We start from the raw sequence: 20,180 nt of genomic DNA on the forward strand, positions 1-20,180 counted from the left end.
CTGCTCAGAAAGCAGTGTGAAGCGACTGTATGGGTCACGATGTCCACTCTTAAAAGCTATTTTTTAAAACATTTTTTTATTGGGGGGCTCCCTTGTTTTCTCTCCTCCTCAAAGCTGCAGACTGTTGCTGAGGTGCATTGCACAGGTATTTGAGAGTCTTTCACTTGTGTGTCTAGGCAGTGTGTGGTTGGGGTTAAGGAGGGTGTATGGAGGGGTGGGGGTGGGTATGAGGATGGGGGTGGTTGTGGTGGTTGAAAAATATCTCCACTCGCAAGATCAAAATTTCACAAAGAAATCTTCAAGCACAAGGCTGGTTTTTGTCAAGGATTGAATGGTTGGAAATTGAGCACAAAAGTGCCAACAGTTTCAACTTTCTTAGGTCAACTCATTTGCATAAATTCCCACAGATCCAGGAGCAGATTTGTGTGGGCGTAGGGAGAACACTAGCAGAGGGAATGGAAGGTGGTATGTAAGTGACATTTAAAGGGACAGGCAAAATTAAAAGCTGGGTGGAAATGGGTGCTACAGCAAAACTGCAAAAATACTGAAAGGCCTTTTAGAAAAGCTCAACACTCAGAAGAAACAAGAAAGGTTTGAGACTGGAGCTAACCAGTATTGTCGCTGGCTGTGCCAGCACTGTGATGCATGCCGGTAGCAGAAGATGGTCCAACACTGCATCTTGCTGTCTGCTGATCTGACCCCTTTGCAGACTCATGCTTGACCTCTGGTGCCTGCGTGCCCTGTGGATGGCGGTAGCAGGTCTTGCTTTGGCCGACAGATAATAGTTGTCGAGTCTCTGAAGGCACTTTAGGTTGAATAGCTCTTCAGAAGCACCTCACTGACAGCATGTTGTATTTTAAATGATTCTCAGCATTAAGATTCCATCAGTCTTAACTTTTTAAATATTTTAATTCATTCTCGGGATGCTTGGAAAGCCGGAATTTATTGTGCCTCCCAAACAACTGAGTAGCTTGCTGAGCCACACCAGAGTACAGTTGAGTCGATCTGTTGGTGTGGAACTGGAGTCACATATAGGCCAGACCGGATAAGGACAGCAGGTTTCTTCCTTCAAGGGCATTAGTGAATCCATTGGACAATCTGACGGTTTCATAGACTTTTTTAAAATTTAAATTTCTTTATAAACTGGATTCAAATTCTCAATCTACCAGCGATTTCAACTCCAATTCTCTGGATTATTAGTCGACTCGCATAACCGCTACACTACTAGGAGCTAATTCCATGTGCTGCACACTCCAAGGGAATAATGCCCTGACATTACAACATTTATTTCTTTCAACCTGTCTCTGCTTGTCCCATCTGCACAATGTAACGTTCCATTCCTGAAACCTGAAATCGGAAATTGTCCAAGACTTCCGTTCACGTTGGTGTAGATTTTATTTTGCTGAACTTGTTCAAATTATTTTCCAAACATGGTTCTCTCTGCCCCCCCCAGCCCTTGGAGAAATGGAAGCCATGCTGAAGAAAGTGGTGAAGGAGCGCAAGGGGCAAAGCAACAGTCGGGAAGTGTTCATGGACTCATTACTGCAGGGCAACCTCAGTGAGAAGCAGGTACATGTGGCTGAGCAGGCTGTGAGTGTGTGTGACTGCAGCTGGGTGGGCTGTGAGAGTGTGACTAGCTGGACATGCTGTGAGTGTGACTGGGCAGGCTGTGACAGTGTGACTGACTGGGCGGGCTTTTCTGTGGCTGGGCGGGCTGTGAGAGTGTAACTGGGGCTGGGCGGGCTGTGAGAGTGTGACTGTAGCTGGGCGGGCTGTGGCAGTGTGACTAGCTGGCAGACAGCGAGAGTGTGACTAGCTAGGTAGGCTACGAGAATGTAACTGTGGCTGGGCGGGCTGGTGAGGGTGCAACTGTGGCTGGACGTCCTATGAGAGTGTGACTAGCTGAGCAGGTTACGAGAGTGTAACTGTGGCTGGGTGGGCTGTGACAGTGTGACCAGCTGGCAGGCTGTGACAGTGTGACTGGGTGGGCTGTGACAATGTGACTGTAGCTGGGCGTGCTGCGACAATGTGACTAGCTGGGCGGGCTGCGAGAGTGAGACTGTGGCTGGGCAGGCTGCAAGAGTGTGACTGTGGCTGGGCGGGCTGCGCGAGTGTGACTGTGGCTGGGTGGGCTGCGAGAGTGTGACTGTGGCTGGGCGGGCTGCGAGAGTGAGACTGTGGCTGGGTGGGCTGCGAGAGTGTGACTGTGGCTGGGTGGGCTGCGAGAGTGTGACTGTGGCTGGGCAGGCTGTGAGAGTGTGACTGTGGCTGGGTGGTCTGAGAGATTGTGACAGTAACTGGATGTGCTATGAGAGTGTGACAGGATAGGCTGTGACAATGTGACTGGCTGGGTGGGCTGTGACTGGGCAGGCTGAGAGAGTGTGACTGTAGCTGGATGGTTTTTTTTATTCATTCATGGGATGTGGGCGTCACTGGCCAGGCCAGCATTTATTGCCCATCCCTAATTGTCCTTGAGAAGGTGGTGGTGAGCTGCCGCCTTGAACCGCTGCAGTCCACGTGAGGTAGGTACACCCACAGTGTTGTTAGGAAGAGCGTTCCAGGATTTTGACCCAGCGACAGTGAAGGAACAGCGATATGGTTCCAAGTCAGGATGGTGTGTGACTTGGAGGGGAACTTGCAGGTGGTGGTGTTCCCATTCATTCGCTGCTCTTGTCCTTGTAGTTGGTCGAGGTTGTGGGTTTGGAAGGTGCTGTCTAAGGAGCCTTGGTGCGTTGCTGCAGTGCATCTGTAGATGGGTACACACTGCTGCCACTGTGTGTCGGTGATGGAGGGAGTGAATGTTTGTCGATGGGGTGTCAATCAAGCGGGCTGCTTTGTCTTGGATGGTTTCGAACTTCTTGATTGTTGTTGGAGCTGCACCCATCAGGCAAGTGGAGAGTATTCCATCACACTCCTGGGTGGACAGGCTTTGGGGAGTCAGGAGGTGAATTACTCGCCGCAGAATTCCTAGCCTCTGACCTGCTCTTGTAGCCGCGGTATTTATATGGCCGTTCCAGTTCAATTTCTAGTCAATGGTTGCCCCTAGGATGTTGATTGTGCAGGATTCAGCGATGGTAATGCCGTTGAATCTCAAGCGAAGATGGTTAGATTCTCTCTTGATAGAGGGAATCTCTTGCCTGGCATATGTGTGGCGCGAATGTTACTTGCCACTTATCAGCCCAAGCCTGGATATTGTCCAGGTCTTGCTCCATTTCTACATGGACTGCTTCAGTATCTGAGGAGTCGCGAATGGGCTGAACATTGTGCAATCATCAGCGAACATCCCCACTTCTGACCTTATGATTGAAGGAAGGTCATTGATGAAGCAGCTGAAGATGGTTGGGCCTAGGACACTACCCTGAGGAACTCCTGCAATGATGTCCTGGAGCTGAGATGATTGACCTCCAACAACTACAACCATCTTACTCTGAGTTAGGTCTGACTGCAACCAGCGGAGAGTTTTTCCCCTGATGCCCATTGACTTCAGTTTTGCTGGGGCTCCTTGATGCCATACTCGATCAAATGCTGCCTTGATGTCAAGGGCAGTCACTCTCACCTCACCTCTGGAGTTCAACTCTTTTGTCCATGTTTGAACCAAGGCTCTAATGAGGTCAGGAGCGGCCCTGGCGGGACCCAAACTGAGCATCACTGAGCAGGTTATTGCTAAGCAAGTGCCGCTTGATAGCATTTTGATGACGCCTTCCATCACTTTACTGATGATTGAGAGTAGACTGATGGGGTGGTAATTGGCCGGGTTGGACTTGTCCTGCTTTTTGTGGACAGGACATACCTGGGCAATTTTCCACATTGCCGAGTAAATGCCAGTGTTGTAGCTGTACTGGAATAGCTTGGCTAGGGCTGCAGCAAGTTCTGGAGCACAGGTCTTCAGTACTATTGCCGGAATATTGTCAGGGCCCATAGACTTTGCATTCACCAGTGCCTTATGTCATTTCTTTATATCACGCGGAGTGAATCGAATTGGCTGAAGTCTGGCATCTGTGATGCAAGGGACTTCAGAGGAAGCCAAGATGGATTATCAACTCGGCACTTCTGGCTGAAGATTGTTGCAAATGCTTCAGCCTTATCTTTCGCACTGATGTGCTGGGCTCCCCCATCATTGAGGATAGGGATATTTGTGGAGCCACCTCCTCCAGTTATTTGTTTAATTGTCCACCACCATTCACGGCTGGATGTGGCAGGACTGCAAAGCTTAGATCTGATCCGTTGGTTATGGGATTGCTCAGCTCTTGTCTATCGCAGGCTGCTTACGCAGTTTGGCACGCAGATAGTCCTATGCTTCTCCAGGTTGACACCTCATTTTGAGGTATGGTTGGTGCTGCTCCTGGCATGCCCTCCTGCACTCTTCATTGAACCAGGGTTGGTCTCCTGGCTTGATGGTAATGGTAGATTGGGGGATATGCTGGGCCATGAGGTTGCAGATTGTGGTTGAGTGCAATTCTGCTGCTGCTGATGGCCCACAGCGCCTCAGGGATGCCCAGTTTTGCATTGCTCGATCTATTTGAAATCTATCCCATTTAGCAGTGGTAGTGCCGCACAACATGATGGAGGATATCCTTAATGTGAAGGCGGGACGCCGTCTCTACAAGGACTGTGCGGTGGTCACTCCTACCTATACTGTCATGGACAGATGCATCTGCGGCAGGCAGATAGGTGAGGTCAAGTATGTTTTTCCCTCTTGTTGGTTCCCTCACCACCTGCTGCATACCCAGTCTAGTAGCTATGTCCTTTAGGATTGGGCCAGCTCGGTCAGTAGTGGTGCTACCGAGCCACTCTTGGTGATGGACATTGAAGTCCCCCACCCAGAGTACATTCTGTGCCCTTGCCACCCTCAGTGTTTCCTCCAAGTGGTGTTCAACATGGAGGAGTACTGACTCATTAGCTGAGGGAGGGCGGTAGGTGGTAATCAGTAGGAGGTTACCTTGCCCATGTTTGACCTGATGCAATGAGACTTCATGGGGTCTGGAGTCAATGTTGAGTACTCCAAGGACAACTCCCTCCCTACTGTATCCCACTGTGCCGCCACCTCTGCTGGGTCTGTTCCGCCGGTGGGACAGGACGTACCCCGGGATGGTGATGGCAGTGTCTGGGACATTGTCTGCATGGTATGATTCCGTGAGTATGACTATGTCAGGCTGTTGCTTGACTCGTCTGTGGGACAGTTCTCCCAACTTTGACACAAGCCCCCAGATGTTAGTAAGGAGGACTTTGCAGGGTCGACAGGGCTGGGTTTGCCATTGTCATTTCCGGTGCCTAGGTCAATGCAGTTGGTCCGTCTGGTTTCGATCTTTTTTATTGACTTCTTAGCGGTTAGATACGACTGAGTGGCTTGCTAGGCCATTTCAGAGGGCATTTAAGAGTCGACCACATTGTTGTGGGTCTGGAGTCACATGTAGGCCAGACCAGGTAAGGACTGCAGATTTCCTTCCCTAAAGGACATTAGTGAACCAGATGGGTTTTTACAAGAATCAACAATGGTTTCATGGCCATCATTAGACTAGCTTTAAATCCCAGATTTATTATTTGAATTCAAATTCCACCTTTTGCTGTGGTAGGATTCAAACCCAGTACCCTGGGTCTCTGGGTTAGTAGTCCAGTGTCAGTACTACCAAGCCACTGCCTCCCCATGTGCTGAGTGTGTGACTGGGCAGGCTGTGACAGTGTGACTGTAGCTGGGCAGGCTGTGACACTGTGACTGGGCGGGCTGCGTGAGTGTGACTGTGACTGGGCGGGCTGCGTGAGTGTGACTGTGACTGGGCGGGCTGCGTGAGTGTGACTGTGACTGGGCGGGCTGCGTGAGTGTGACTGTGACTGGGCGGGCTGCGTGAGTGTGACTGTGACTGGGCGGGCTGCGTGAGTGTGACTGTGACTGGGCGGGCAGTGTGTGTGGGCGGACTGCGTGAGTGTGTGGGCGGACTGCGTGAGTGTGAGTGGGCGGCTGCGTGAGTGTGACTGGGCGGGCTGCGAGAGTGTGACTGAGGCTGGCTGGGCTGCGAGCATTTGTTTGTGGGCGGGCTGTGACTGTGAGACTGTAGCTGGGCGGGCTATGAGAGTGTGAGTGGGCGGGCTGAGAGAGTGTGACTGTTGCTGGGCGGGCTGAGAGAGAGTGACTGTGAGTGGGCGGGCTGCGTGAGTGTGAGTGGGCGGGCTGCGTGAGTGTGACTGAGGCTGGCTGGGCTGCGAGCATTTGTTTGTGGGCGGGCTGAGAGAGTGTGACTGTTGCTGGGCGGGCTGAGAGAGTGTGACTGTTGCTGGGCGGGCTGAGAGAGTGTGACTGTTGCTGGGCGGGCTGAGAGAGTGTGAGACTGTGGCTGGGCGGGCTGAGAGAGTGTGAGACTGTGGCTGGGCGGGCTGAGAGAGTGTGAGACTGTGGCTGGGCGGGCTGAGAGAGTGTGAGACTGTGGCTGGGCGGGCTGAGAGAGTGTGACTGTTGCTGGGCGGGCTGAGAGAGTGTGAGACTGTGGCTGGGTGGGCTGAGAGAGTGTGACTGTGGCTGGGCGGGCTGAGAGAGTGTGAGACTGTGGCTGGGCGGGCTGAGAGAGTGTGAGACTGTGGCTGGGCGGGCTGCGAGAGTGTGACTGTGGCTGGGCGGGCTGCGAGAGTGTGACTGTGGCTGGGCGGGCTGCGAGAGTGTGACTGGCTGGGTGGAGGTATTTGGGGTGCATTTTCCTCATTCTTGTTTTCAAATCCCTCCATGGCCTCTCCTGTCCCTAGCTCTGTAATCTCCAGCCTCATAACCCTTTCAGATATCTGTGCTGGCATCTTGCGCTTCCCCGATTTTAATCACTCCATTGGCAGCCATGCATTCAGCTGTCTAGAACCAAGCTCTGGAATTCCCCTTCTCCCTCTCTTTGCTCCTTTAAGATGTTTATTAAAATCTTCCTCTTATGACTGAGCTTCTGATACCTGTCCTAATGTCCCGTTATGAGATCAGTGTCAAATTTTGTTTCATAATACTACTGTGAAACACCTTGTAACATTTCACTATGTTAAAGGTGCAATATAAATGCAAATTGTTGTTATTCTGTGATTGAGGGGGTCCAAAATAGCATCACTGCAATCGCTTGCTGTGTGAAAAATCACTAACACATAATCATCCTGTGGGGTCTCACAGACACATCCCATCATCATGTGGGAAATCACAGACACATCCCATCATCGTGTGGGAAATCACAGACACATCCCATCATCGTGTGGGAAATCACAGACACATCCCATCATCGTGTGGGAAATCACAGACACATCCCATCATCGTGTGGGGAAATCACAGACACATCCCATCATCGTGTGGGGAAATCACAGACACATCCCATCATCGTGTGGGGAAATCACAGACACATCCCATCATCGTGTGGGAAATCACAGACACATCCCATCATCGTGTGGGAAATCACAGACACATCCCATCATCGTGTGGGAAATCACAGACACATCCCATCATCGTGTGGGAAATCACAGACACATCCCATCATCGTGTGGGAAATCACAGACACATCCCATCATCGTGTGGGAAATCACAGACACATCCCATCATCGTGTGGGAAATCACAGACACATCCCATCATCGTGTGGGAAATCACAGACACATCCCATCATCGTGTGGGGAATCACAGACACATTATTTAATTTATTTATTTTTATTTTTTGGGACACATCCCATCACCGTGTGGGAAAATTACAGACGCATCCCATCTTGCGTGTGGGGAAATCACAGACACATCCCATCATCGTGTGGGGAAATCAGAGACACATCCCATCATCGTGTGGGGAAATCACAGACACATCCCATCATCGTGTGGGGAATCACAGACACATTATTTAATTTATTTATTTTTATTTTTTGGGACACATCCCATCACCGTGTGGGAAAATTACAGACGCATCCCATCTTGCGTGTGGGGAAATCAGAGACACATCCCATCATCGTGTGGGGAAATCAGAGACACACATCCCATCACCAAGTGGGGGATTCCAGACACATTTGATCACCATATGGGGAAATCACAGATCCCATCAACCCGTGGGAAATCCCAGACACATCCCATCACAGTGTGGGGAAATCATAGACACATCCCATCACCGTGTGGGAAATCACAGACGCATCCCATCATCGTGTGGGAAATCACAGACACATCCCATCATCGTGTGGGAAATCACAGACACATCCCATCATCGTGTGGGAAATCACAGACACATCCCATCATCGTGTGGGAAATCGCAGACACATCCCATCATCGTGTGGGAAATCACAGACACATCCCATCATCGTGTGGGAAATCACAGACACATCCCATCATCGTGTGGGGAATCACAGACACATTATTTAATTTATTTATTTTTATTTTTTGGGACACATCCCATCACCGTGTGGGAAAATTACAGACGCATCCCATCTTGCGTGTGGGGAAATCACAGACACATCCCATCATCGTGTGGGGAAATCAGAGACACATCCCATCATCGTGTGGGGAAATCAGAGACACACATCCCATCACCAAGTGGGGGATTCCAGACACATTTGATCACCATATGGGGAAATCACAGATCCCATCAACCCGTGGGAAATCCCAGACACATCCCATCACAGTGTGGGGAAATCATAGACACATCCCATCACCGTGTGTTTAATCCCAGACAAATCCTCTCACGATGTGGGGAAATCACAGACACATCCCATCACTGTATAGGGAAATCACAGACACGTCCCACCACCCTGTGGGGAAATCACAGACATGTCCCACCACCCTGTGGGGAAATCACAGACACGTCCCACCACCCTGTGGGGAAATCACAGACACGTCCCACCACCCTGTGGGGAAATCACAGACACGTCCCACCACCCTGTGGGGAAATCACAGACACGTCCCACCACCCTGTGGGGAAATCACAGACACGTCCCACCACCCTGTGGGGAAATCACAGACACGTCCCACCACCCTGTGGGGAAATCACAGACACGTCCCACCACCCTGTGGGGAAATCACAGACACGTCCCACCACCCTGTGGGGAAATCACAGACACGTCCCACCACCCTGTGGGGAAATCACAGACACGTCCCACCACCCTGTGGGGAAATCACAGACACGGCCCACCACCCTGTGGGGAAATCACAGACACGGCCCGTCATCGAGTGGGGAAATCACAGACACGGCCCGTCATCGAGTGGGGAAATCACAGACACGGCCCACCACCCTGTGGGGAAATCACAGACACGGCCCGTCATCGAGTGGGGAAATCACAGACACGGCCCGTCATCGAGTGGGGAAATCACAGACACGGCCCGTCATCGAGTGGGGAAATCACAGACACGTCCCGTCATCGAGTGGGGAAATCACAGACACGTCCCATCACCGTGGGGGGGAAGTAATAAGCTCAGACCCACCATCCTGTGATCTTCAGTGCCAGTCTAGATTACCAGCTCATCTCCTGGGATGACTCAGAGGTGATTGTTGTACCAGCTGAGCCTTAGACCCCTGTACCTCCAAGGCCTGTACCTCTATATTCTATTGGTTGCTGAACCAAATCCCTGAATCCGTAGAGTCAGTCCTGCTACCAGCTTAAGCCTTGTTTCTGTTTGAGGAGTATGGTAATCTTTGTTTGTTTCACCAGGTGCTGGAGGACAGTATGATCTTCTCGCTGGCCGGATGTGTGATCACAGCAAATTGTAAGTACAGCTTCATCTGAACACAAAGTCAGTCTTGCCTGACCCAATTGTCATTCTAATTACCCCACTTCGCAGTAACATAATATAAAATTTTTTTCATATATAAGCCGATTCATATTTTTTTACTCTCCTTCGTCAGTCGTTGAGACACACTCTTCCTTAAGGGAAGTTGGTCCTTACTACTGGAGCCCAAGTAATCCTAGTTTGTATTATCACTGAGGTTTAGTTATCATCGGTTCTCAAATCCTTTTTATTTATCTTATAGATCAGTAATTATCCTACATGGTTTTAGACTGTCAGTTAAATGTGACGATGTGGTTGTTATAGAACATAAAATGACAGACTATATAACAATATTGTCAAGCCTATGGCAATGAACAGGTTTTTGATTTTTGTTCTGTTCTCTATTACATTGTTGCCTGCACCCCGAGCTCCTCTCCTACTTCTTTCCCCCCCCCCCCCCCCACAAGAACTCCTCTCCTCCCCTACCCATGCCGAGCTTCTCTCCTACCCTGCACCGACGAGCTTTTCTCCTACCCCACACCCCCCGCCCGAGCTTTTCTCCTCCTACAGCGAGCACCTCTCCTCCTCTCAGTTCCCTCCAGAGTTTTCTCTTATCCCCCCCCCGCCTCTCCAGTTGTTCTCCTTGCCTCCAAGCTCCTCTCGTGCACCCTTTGCCCTGCACCCTTCCCTCCACCCCCCACCCGAGCTCGTCTCCTGCTTTCTCTTCCCCAGAACACCTCTCTTTCCTCCTCAGCCCCCCCCCCAGCTCCTCTCCTTCCATTCCTTCTCCTCCCAGCTCCTCTTCCTTCCTTTTCACCCTCCGCAAGCTCCTCCTTTTCCCCTCCCTGAGTTTCTCACCTTCTCCCCCCATAACCCCCCCCAAGTTAATCTTTCTCTGAGCTCCTCCCCCTCTCCCGCTTTCATAGCCTCATGTCTCTTTGCTTTTCTTCGCAGAGCTGTACTGTCTGAGTTCCTGTTTTCTTCTCTGCTTCGTGCTTCTCTCTCCCATCGGACTTCTGTCACTGCTTTGTGACAAAGGGTCTTCGCTTTGGCCACCCCGACAATGTGCCACTCGTGCTCGTCACACTAGCCATGTGACATTTGCTCGCAACACGGCTACTATGCACACGCAGTGCCACATGCCAGTCATTGTAGTAATGTCAAAAATTGACACCAAACCAAAGAAGACAACAGACGAACATGTGGCCAAAAGCGGGTCAAAGAGGCAGGTTTCGAGGCACATCTTAAAGATAGAGAGGTTTAGGGAGAGAATTGTAGAGCTGAGGGCCTTTGCAGATAACTACTTGGCTCCTGTGAACCCCTCTGAGCGCTGTACAGATATCCTCTGTCAGCCCCGAGCTTGTAAATATCCTCTTTTGGAGTCCCGTGCTCTTCAGGTATCCGCCCTCAGCCCCCGTGCCGCTCGGGTATCCGCCCTCAGCCCCCGTGCCGCTCGGGTATCCGCCCTCAGCCCCCGTGCCGCTCGGGTATCCGCCCTCAGCCCCCGTGCCGCTCGGGTATCCGCCCTCAGCCCCCGTGCCGCTCGGGTATCCGCCCTCAGCCCCCGTGCCGCTCGGGTATCCGCCCTCAGCCCCCGTGCCGCTCGGGTATCCGCCCTCAGCCCCCGTGCCGCTCGGGTATCCGCCCTCAGCCCCCGTGCCGCTCGGGTATCCGCCCTCAGCCCCCGTGCCGCTCGGGTATCCGCCCTCAGCCCCCGTGCCGCTCGGGTATCCGCCCTCAGCCCCCGTGCCGCTCGGGTATCCGCCCTCAGCCCCCGTGCCGCTCGGGTATCCGCCCTCAGCCCCCGTGCCGCTCGGGTATCCGCCCTCAGCCCCCGTGCCGCTCGGGTATCTGCCCTCAGTCCTGTGCTATATAGTTCTCCACTGTCTGAAATGATCAAAATTGACCTTGATTTCTCTTTCCCAGTGTGCATTTGGTCCACATACTTTTTGGCCACATCCAGACCAGTGCAGGAGAAGCTGTACCAAGAAGTAAACCAGGTTCAGGGAACGAGCCCACTCACTTTTGATAAGCTGCAGGAACTAAGGTGAGTGATGATTTCTATCAGAGGCCTTCATTCAGGTGATTTACCAGCAGCAAAGAGATAAATGTTTATATTTGAGAAATGCAGCGAATTACAGGAAATCTATCTGTGTCCCCAGGGCACTTACACTGTCCCTCAACAGATTCCTGAATCTGGAGTTGAGTTGTTAAGGGCACTACCCGGCTTTACAATAATTCAAACAGACGAAGAAGCTCCCCGGCCCAGTCTCTGGTCTGTGCTGAGAAAGCTGAGCTCAGCTGGGCTGCAGTAGGGGTGCCGAAGACCCCTCCATGTATAGACTTCAGAGGGCTGTTTGACTACTGACAGCATCACAACTGACCTCATCCAACATCCAAACAGATGTAATTTCCAGGAATTGCTGGACCATGATCAGGAGTAGGAACCCAAGGTTTTTTTTTCCCCACCCTTTTCCTTGCATAGAGGTCATCATATAACAGGCATCAATCCTGGGATCTTCCTACTCTGTGCTGGTTTAGATTGCACTAGGCAGTCTTCTTACTATGGAGCTGCTTTGTTTATTTTTTTGGATGCGTTTGCTGACTATGCAACCACCAAGTGGCGCAGTACTTACACATGCGCAGATGCAGGTTGTTCAACTGGAACGTCAGGTTCTGCGACGTTCAGGCAGCTGCCAGGATTGAAGATGTCGCTGCTCACTTTATCACAGGAAGTGCTAATAGCTAGATTGTTCTAGCAAACTAACCTTACATTAAGTTGGATGGCAGCCCAGTAATATGCTACTATGTAGTTTTTGGATGCTAACTGTAATCCTCAGATCCATTTAATATTCCAGTAATCCTATTAAATACAAAAGGAATTTTATGATTGAATTTCCATTGGAAGATAGTGAATTGGCACCCTGATCGATGGAAAAGAAAATCGGGCAGAGTATAAAATATGCTGCCAATTCATTATTGTGATTTGTTTATATGACTAACCAGGACAGATTTCACCCGAATGCAGCTACTAACTCCCGCCCCACTGGCCGCTCTCCCATCTCGGCAACTTGCTTTCTCCCTCTCCTCCCTACTGCCCGCTTCTAACGGAGCGACGCAGGAGCAAGTGGCCGAGTGGAGGGAAGTGGCGCGGTCTAGAGCTAGAGGGGAGCAGGGAAGCAGGGAGTGAGCGTCCAGAGAGTGGGGTGGCGTGAAGCGGGGAACAATTGGCCAGGGGAATGGGAGGTGGGGAGCAGCGAGGTTTGGAGCGAGCGGCTGAGGGGAGGAAGCTTCGAGGCTTGGAGTGAGTTGCCGAGGCGGGGGGGGGGGGAGAGAGCTCCAGCCTCAAAGTCTCCCATTCAGCCGCTTCCTCCAGCTGAGTGGGGGGATGGATACCCGATGACAATTTATCGCGCATGCGTGAAGATGAACCAGGCACGGATACACGTGCGCCACTTCGCCCTGGTAAGATCTAGCTGCGCATGTGCGCAGCTTGGCGCACTCTGACGTCAGCGGGCTGCTGCATTGTCAGGAGTCACTTTGTATTTTTTTTATGGTGTTTTATTGTATCTTGTGCATCACCCTTCCCCATTGTCACCATTCATTGAGAAAAAACAGATGACAGACCTGTTGCCAAGCTCTTACCCTCTCAGGGCAGCCTCAAGGTGTCTGCCTTAGCTCAGTGACATTACTCTCAGCTCTGAGTCAAAAGGTCATGGGTTCAAGTCCCTCGTGGAGGCGTTAGTACATAATCCACACTGACATCTCCACTGAGGGAGTACTTGGGTGCCGTATTTTGGATGAGATGTTAAACCAATGCCCCATCTGCTCTCTCAGGTGGATTTAAAGGATCCCACAGCACTGTTCGATGAAGACCTTGGTGTCTCAACCAACACAACCAAAAACAGTGTATCTATCTGGTCTTTATCACATTGCTGTCTGTGGGAGCTTGCTTTGCACAAATTGGCTGCCACATTTCCTACATTACAAGTGACTACACTTCAAAAGTATTTCATTGGCTGTAAAGCACTTTTGGACATCCTGAGATTGTGAAAGAAGCTATATAAATGCAAGTCTTTTTCAGCTGGTGCTGTGTGGGAATAGCCTGGGGGATCCAGCAGATAAGCATGAGCAGCCACCTGACTGCTGCCCTTCCACGACACACGAGTCACCATAGCTCCTGCATTCGGGTCCACGAGGTCCTCTACCCGGGGCCATGTGGCTCCTGCAAGTGGGTCCTCGAGGCCATGTTACAAAATATGCTGCAGTTGCAGGGGCAGTAGTATTCTGTGAAGCCGGGAAGTGTGAGAGCTGCAGTTTGAACCAATCCTGTCCTCTCCTGGCACAGGTACTGCCAGCAGATTTTGAACGAGACTGTCCGAACAGCGAAGCTAACCCCAGTTGCAGCACGGCTTCAGGAGATTGAAGGGAGTGTCGACCACCACATCATCCCAAAAGAGGTAGGACAGGAGAACTGGAACTGCAATGGCTCCGCTCGACCTTTTTTATTTGCTGATTATCTCTCCTCATGTACTGAAGGTGGCAGCCTCTCCCTTGTTCCACAGTACCACGGAAAATACCCACCAGCCTGCACCTTACCCAGTGAGTTATTTTATTGCGAGCTGGAGTCGGCAAGTCTGGTTGTACATATTCTAGGAGGATTTATTGATACTTCACCCCAAGTGAGATCATTGAGCAATTATATGACCCCATCGACTGCATCATTCACATTCCCTTTTCCTTCTCTTCCTCAGACTCTGGTCATTTACGCCCTGGGTGTCGTACTTCAGGATGACACATCGTGGCAGTTACCTTACAGGTAACTCCAAACTCTTGTTTGTTCCTGTTTACATTTTGTTATGTGAATCTTTGTCCTCAACAAAGTGACATATTAAACTTCTTCCATTTCAGCCACAATCAGTCCCAGGGTAGGTACAGTACGGGATTAGATACAGAGAAAAGTTCCCTCTACATTGTCTCATCAAATACTCCCCCACACCCCCGACCCCTCGATCTCCCTTCCCCCCCCACATCCCTGACCCCTCAAACTCCCCTCCCCCCACACCCCCGGCTCCTCGAGCTCACCTCTCCACCATCGCCAACCCTGACTTCCCTTCTCCGCCGCCAATTCCTCCCACTGACTCCGGCTTCCATTCTCTGCTGCCAATTCCCCTTCTCTGCCGCTGATTCCCCTTCTTTCCCGCCGTCGACCTCCCTTCTCCACCGATACCAACTCCCCTTCTCCGCTGCCGCCAGCTCCAACTTCCCTTCTCTGCTGCAGACTACTTGAGCACACCTCTTCTTCGCCTCAACGCGTTCACCTACCTCTCCCAACACTTTTTATTGGCCTGTGCCCATGATTGACAGCATCAAATTGACAGGCTGGATTGAAACTTTTGACAGGCCGGAGTGTGGCCTGTGGGCCATATGTTGGACAACGCTACTCTACACTGTCCCATCAAACACTCCCACAGCAGGTACGGCAAGAGTTAGTTACAGAGTAAAGCTCCCTCTACCCTGTCACATTAAACACTCCCAGGGCAGGTACAGCAAGGTGTTAGGTACAGAGTAAGCTTCCTCTCCACCAGGAGTGTCCAACTTTTTCACGTGAGAGACCATATTATAATATTTGTCCTACAAAGGGGGCCGGTGTGCAAATTTTGGAAAGATAAAGGTATTAGAAATTTATTTTGCTATTAATCAAAACCACAAACATTTTGTGAATAAGCTTTAAAGGAGAAGACTAATTTCTTAACTTACTTTCTCGTATGTTGAACACTGATTTAGTGAGATACCTGGCATTGTTTTTGCTTGCAGAAGTAGACAATCTTTGCCCGCACACTTGATGTAGCGATGCAGAGTATTTCAGATAGATGTTCATCTTGATGGCTCTCTCTTCCCTCTCTCTCCCTCTGTGTGCGTGTGTCTGTGTCTCTGTCTCTGTCCCTTTTTCTCTATTCTCTGTCTGTGTCTTTTTGTCTGTGTGTCTTTATGTCTCTCTCTCTCGCTCTCTGTGTCCCTCCGTCTGTGTGTGTCTCTCTCTCCCTGTGTGTGTCTCTCTCTCCCTGTGTGTGTCTCTCTCTCCCTGTGTGTGTCTCTCTCTCCCTGTGTGTGTGTCTCTCTCTCCCTGTGTGTCTCTCTCTCTCCCTGTGTGTCTCTCTCTCTCCCTGTGTAAAAATTGGCAAGTCATGGCGCAGCTGTACAGAACCTTAGTTAGGCCACACTTGGAATATTGCGTACAATTCTGGTTGCCACACTACCAGAAGGATGTGGAGACTTTGGAGAGGGTACAGAAGAGGTTTACCAGGATGTTGCCTGGTCTGGAGGGTATTAGCTATGAGGAGAGGTTGGATAAACTCGGATTGTTTTCACTGGAACGATGGAGATGGAGGGGCGACATGATAGAGGTTTACAAAGTTATGAGTGGCATGGACAGAGTGGATAGTCAGAAGCTTTTTCCCAGTTACTAGGGGACATAGGTTTAAGGTGCAAGGGGCAAAGTTTAGAGGGGATGTGCGAGGCAAGTTTTTTTACACAGAGGGTGGTGAGTGCCTGGAGCTTGCTGCCATAGGAGGTGGTGGAAGCAGGTACAATAGCGACGTTTAAGAGGCATCTTGACAAATATATGAATAGGATGGGAATAGAGGGATACGGACCCCCAAAGTGCAGAAGGCTTTAGTTTAGACAGGCATCAAGATCGGCGCAGGCTTGGAGGGCCGAATGGCCTGTTCCTTTGATGTACTGTTCTTTGTATCTCTCTCTCTGTCACTGTGTGTGTGTCTCTCTCTCTCTCCCTCCTCCCTCTGTGACCCCTCTCATCTCCGTGTCACCCCGCCCACTCCCCGCACACCCCCCCAGCCCCCCTGCCCAGCTTCTGGGGCCTGGTTAATCCAGCACCCTGCTGCCAGGGCCTAGGCCTGGGTCTGGGCCCTGTTGCCTCCTCAGGCGGCTCTTACCTGATGGCGAAGATGAAGAGCCCGAGGCCCAGGCCGGGTCCTGACACAGGCAGAGCCAGTCCTGCGCCTGGGGCCCAATCTCAAGGCTTAAAAGGCCGCAATGGAATGGAGTTCAGGTGGGAAGTGCTGGCAGACACGCAGCTTAACCCGGGCACCGCCATCTTACTAAAGGAGCCGGAACATCAGGTATTGAAGTGCTTCCGCCATCTTCGTAAAGGAGGACATGCACAGTGAGACTTCTCTGCCATGTCAGTAAAGGAGCTGCTGCTGTCAGTCACCGAAGGTTTTGGCAGGCCAGATGGAAATCTTTGGCGGAGTGAATTCTGGCTTCCAGGCTGTATGTTGGACAGCACTGCTCTACACTGTCCCATCAAACGTTCTCAGGACAGGTACAGCACGGGGTTAGGTACAGTGTTACAGTGTCTCTTCAAACACTCCAAGAGCAGATGTGCACAGATTAGGTACAGTGTAACACTGTTTCTATTAGCAAAAGTGGGAGCACCCAGCATTGAAAGTTGCCATTTGACCTGGGTTGGAAATTGGTTGGGAGGTAGGAGACAGTGTGGATATAAAGAGTATGTATTCTCATTGACAGGATGTGACATTTTGGTTCCCCAGGGATCTATTCTGGAGCGTCAACTTTTCACCATATTTATTAATGACTTGGCTGAAGGAATAGAGAGTTGTATATCCAAGTTTGCAGATGACACTAAATTAGGAGGAACAGTGAATAGTGCAGATTGGAGCTAAAAGTTGCAAAGAGACATAGATTGAAAGAGTGGACAAAACTATTGCAAATATAATTCAATGTCGACTAGTGTGAGGTCATCCACTTTGAACCCAAGGACGAAGTATCCAGTTATTTTCTAAATGGTAAGGAACTGTAGAAGAGCAGAAGAATTTGGGAATCCAAATACATTAAAAGACAATGGACTATTACAAAAAGTAATCAAAAGGACTAACGGAATCTTAGCCTTTATCTCAACGGGGCTGAATTTCACAGGGATTGAAGTTATGCTTCAGTTGCCTAGAGCCTTAGTTACTGCTCCTCTGGAATACTGTGTTCAGTTTTGGACATCAGACTTCGAGATGGACATAGTGGCCTTGAGAGGGGTGCAGCACACGGCCACCCAAGAATGATATCTGGATTTAGAAAGTTAAATTATGAGATCAATTTTATTTTATTTTAATTTGTATTCCCTTGAGTATAAAAGATTGAAAGGTGATCTGATCAAGATGTTCAAAATGTTAAAAGGATTCTATAGAGAAGATAGAGAGAATCTATTTCCTCTGCTGGGGGAACAAATGAACATGATCTTAAAATTAGAACTAGGGTATTCAGGAGGGAAACCCAGGAAGCACTTCTTCACACAAGGAGTGGTAGGAATCTAGAATTCTCTGCCAAAAGGATAAAGGGAACAACTGGTGCTTTCAGGACCGAGTTTGATGGATTTTTGTTGGGTAGGGGTATCACAGGATACGGATCAAAGGCAGGTAAATGGAGTTGAGGTACAGATCAGCCGTGATCAAATTGCATGACGTAGCAGGCCCGAGGAGTTGAATGACCTTCTGCTGTCCCTCTGTACAATGCTAAACTCTGTCCACACTGGTTCACCAAATACTCTTAGTCTGTACTGGGTTTGAACCCAGAACACAATGGTAACAGGACATTATTTGGTTTGTTTAGTTTTAGTTTAGTTTAGTTTAGAGATACAGCACTGAAACAGGCCCTTCGGCCCACCGAGTCTGTGCCGACCATCAACCACCCATTTATACTAATCTGACACTAATTCCATATTCCTACCACATCCCCACCTGTCTCTATATTTCCCTACCACCTACCTATACTAGGGGCAATTTATAATGGCCAATTTACCTATCAACCTGCAAGTCTTTGGCATGTGGGAGGAAACCGGAGCACCCGGAGGAAACCCACGCAGACACAGGGAGAACTTGCAAACTCCACACAGGCAGTACCCAGAATTGAACCCGGGTCGCTGGAGCTGTGAGGCTGCGGTGCTAACCACTACGCCACTGTGCCAATCATCCACCTGCACACATGCTTTTAGAATAATTGGTTTTGTGGCCAAGACCTTTGGTAGTGGTTAATGTTGAGACTTGTCACCGACCTCAAATATATTGTTTGGGTTTTTATCTCTTTTCAAGCTCCCTAGTTCCTCCCACTTCTGCTCTTTCATTGGTGAAGAGCTGGCCAAATGTATTTGGTGTGTGAAACTGCATGGCTGTCTTCCATATTTCAGCGTAAGTTGTACATGGAGAATATTTAGAATACTCAATGTGTTTGCATGTGTAAGAGTATGTGTGTATGTGCCTCTCTCCCCCCACCTTCAGTTCTAAACCTACATCTAGAAGCAGTCAAATCTGGATTTGTGCTGCACCCAATTTTGTGCTACACGGTATCCCAGTGACAGGGCAGAACATTATTCTGACTAGAGATGTTTTAACTGAGACACTTTTCTCCTTGTCCTGCAGGTTTGATCCCGAAAGGTTCAACGATGAAGCTGCCAGGAAGCAGTTTTCGTTGTTGGGATTTTCTGGGAGCCAGGAATGCCCGGAGCTGAGGTAAAGTAGTGAGGTGATTCACACAGGAGAGATTCAAGTTGTAACTTTATCCCCCTCCAATATTCTGTGCTGGGCCAAGAGTAGAAATGAATCCAGTTTGTCCAAGTTCCTGGGGCTTCCTGTCAGACTCTGTTTGTCTGAGAATGGCCTGTTTTTAACATTTATTTTAGTAGGAACCTCTTTTAATGTTTTTTGAGAGAGAAAATATGTATCCAAGTGCAATTGTTCTAAAGATTTAAAGCCTGCTCAACCCACTTAGAGTTCATGAATTGGAACTATCAAGCAGTTGCTACCAAGTGTTGGCCAAGGACTGGTTCGGGCTTGGCTGTCATGCCCTCCATGGGCAAATAGCCTGCCATTGCTCACTGGCTGGATTCCCTGTGGAGGGTGTCCCTTCGGGTAAGGTACCAAAGAGTGGACCAGTGCCTGTGAAACCCATGCCCACATGCAAAGTAAAGGTGAGCCACTACGGTTTTCTCTGCTCCTCTTTTGAGTTCTGTAGAACCTTCTTTAACGCTCTAGTGCTAATACCCTGCAATTTGATGAGCGCAACATTCCCAGCAAAATAAAAATATTGATAAAAGTCAAAAACCATCGACATTTGCATCAGCACAAATAAATTAAATCTTTTCCAAAGCACCTAATCACTACATGGAGCAGTTGAGGTGAATAGCATCGATACATTTAAGGGGAAGATGGATAAACACATGAGGGAGAAAGGAATAGAAGGATATGTTGATGGAATGAGATGAAGGAGGGTGGGAGGAGGCACATGTGGAGCGTAAACACCGGCAAGGACCAGTTGGACCGAATGGCCTGTTTCTGGTTGTAAAATACTTTTTATGTCATTTACAATCAACTTCAGGTGCTGCCTTGCTAGGGCAATGCAACTCAGTGAACATCCCATGGAGTGTGTTTGCCTCATGCCATCTGCTTGATTGGTCTGCTTCTGACC

General features: G+C 49.9%; 1 protein-coding gene across 3 annotated transcripts in view; it reads left to right on the plus strand.

The window, feature by feature from the left end:
• Positions 1-20,180, plus strand: part of cyp20a1 (cytochrome P450, family 20, subfamily A, polypeptide 1) — a 52,157-nt gene that overhangs the window by 18,304 nt on the left and 13,673 nt on the right. For 2 of the 3 annotated variants that reach the window (XM_068026856.1, XM_068026857.1), the window contains exons 6-11: positions 1,454-1,569; positions 9,629-9,683; positions 11,613-11,733; positions 14,035-14,146; positions 14,441-14,505; positions 19,136-19,225. In XM_068026856.1, coding sequence (XP_067882957.1) covers positions 1,454-1,569; positions 9,629-9,683; positions 11,613-11,733; positions 14,035-14,146; positions 14,441-14,505; positions 19,136-19,225 — 559 coding nt within the window. The remainder of the gene's footprint in view (positions 1-1,453; positions 1,570-9,628; positions 9,684-11,612; positions 11,734-14,034; positions 14,147-14,440; positions 14,506-19,135; positions 19,226-20,180) is intronic. The other variant, XM_068026858.1, reaches the window with a different exon arrangement.

This window comes from Heterodontus francisci, unplaced genomic scaffold (genome assembly GCF_036365525.1).
Source record: "Heterodontus francisci isolate sHetFra1 unplaced genomic scaffold, sHetFra1.hap1 HAP1_SCAFFOLD_1256, whole genome shotgun sequence".
Classification (NCBI taxonomy): domain Eukaryota; kingdom Metazoa; phylum Chordata; class Chondrichthyes; order Heterodontiformes; family Heterodontidae; genus Heterodontus; species Heterodontus francisci.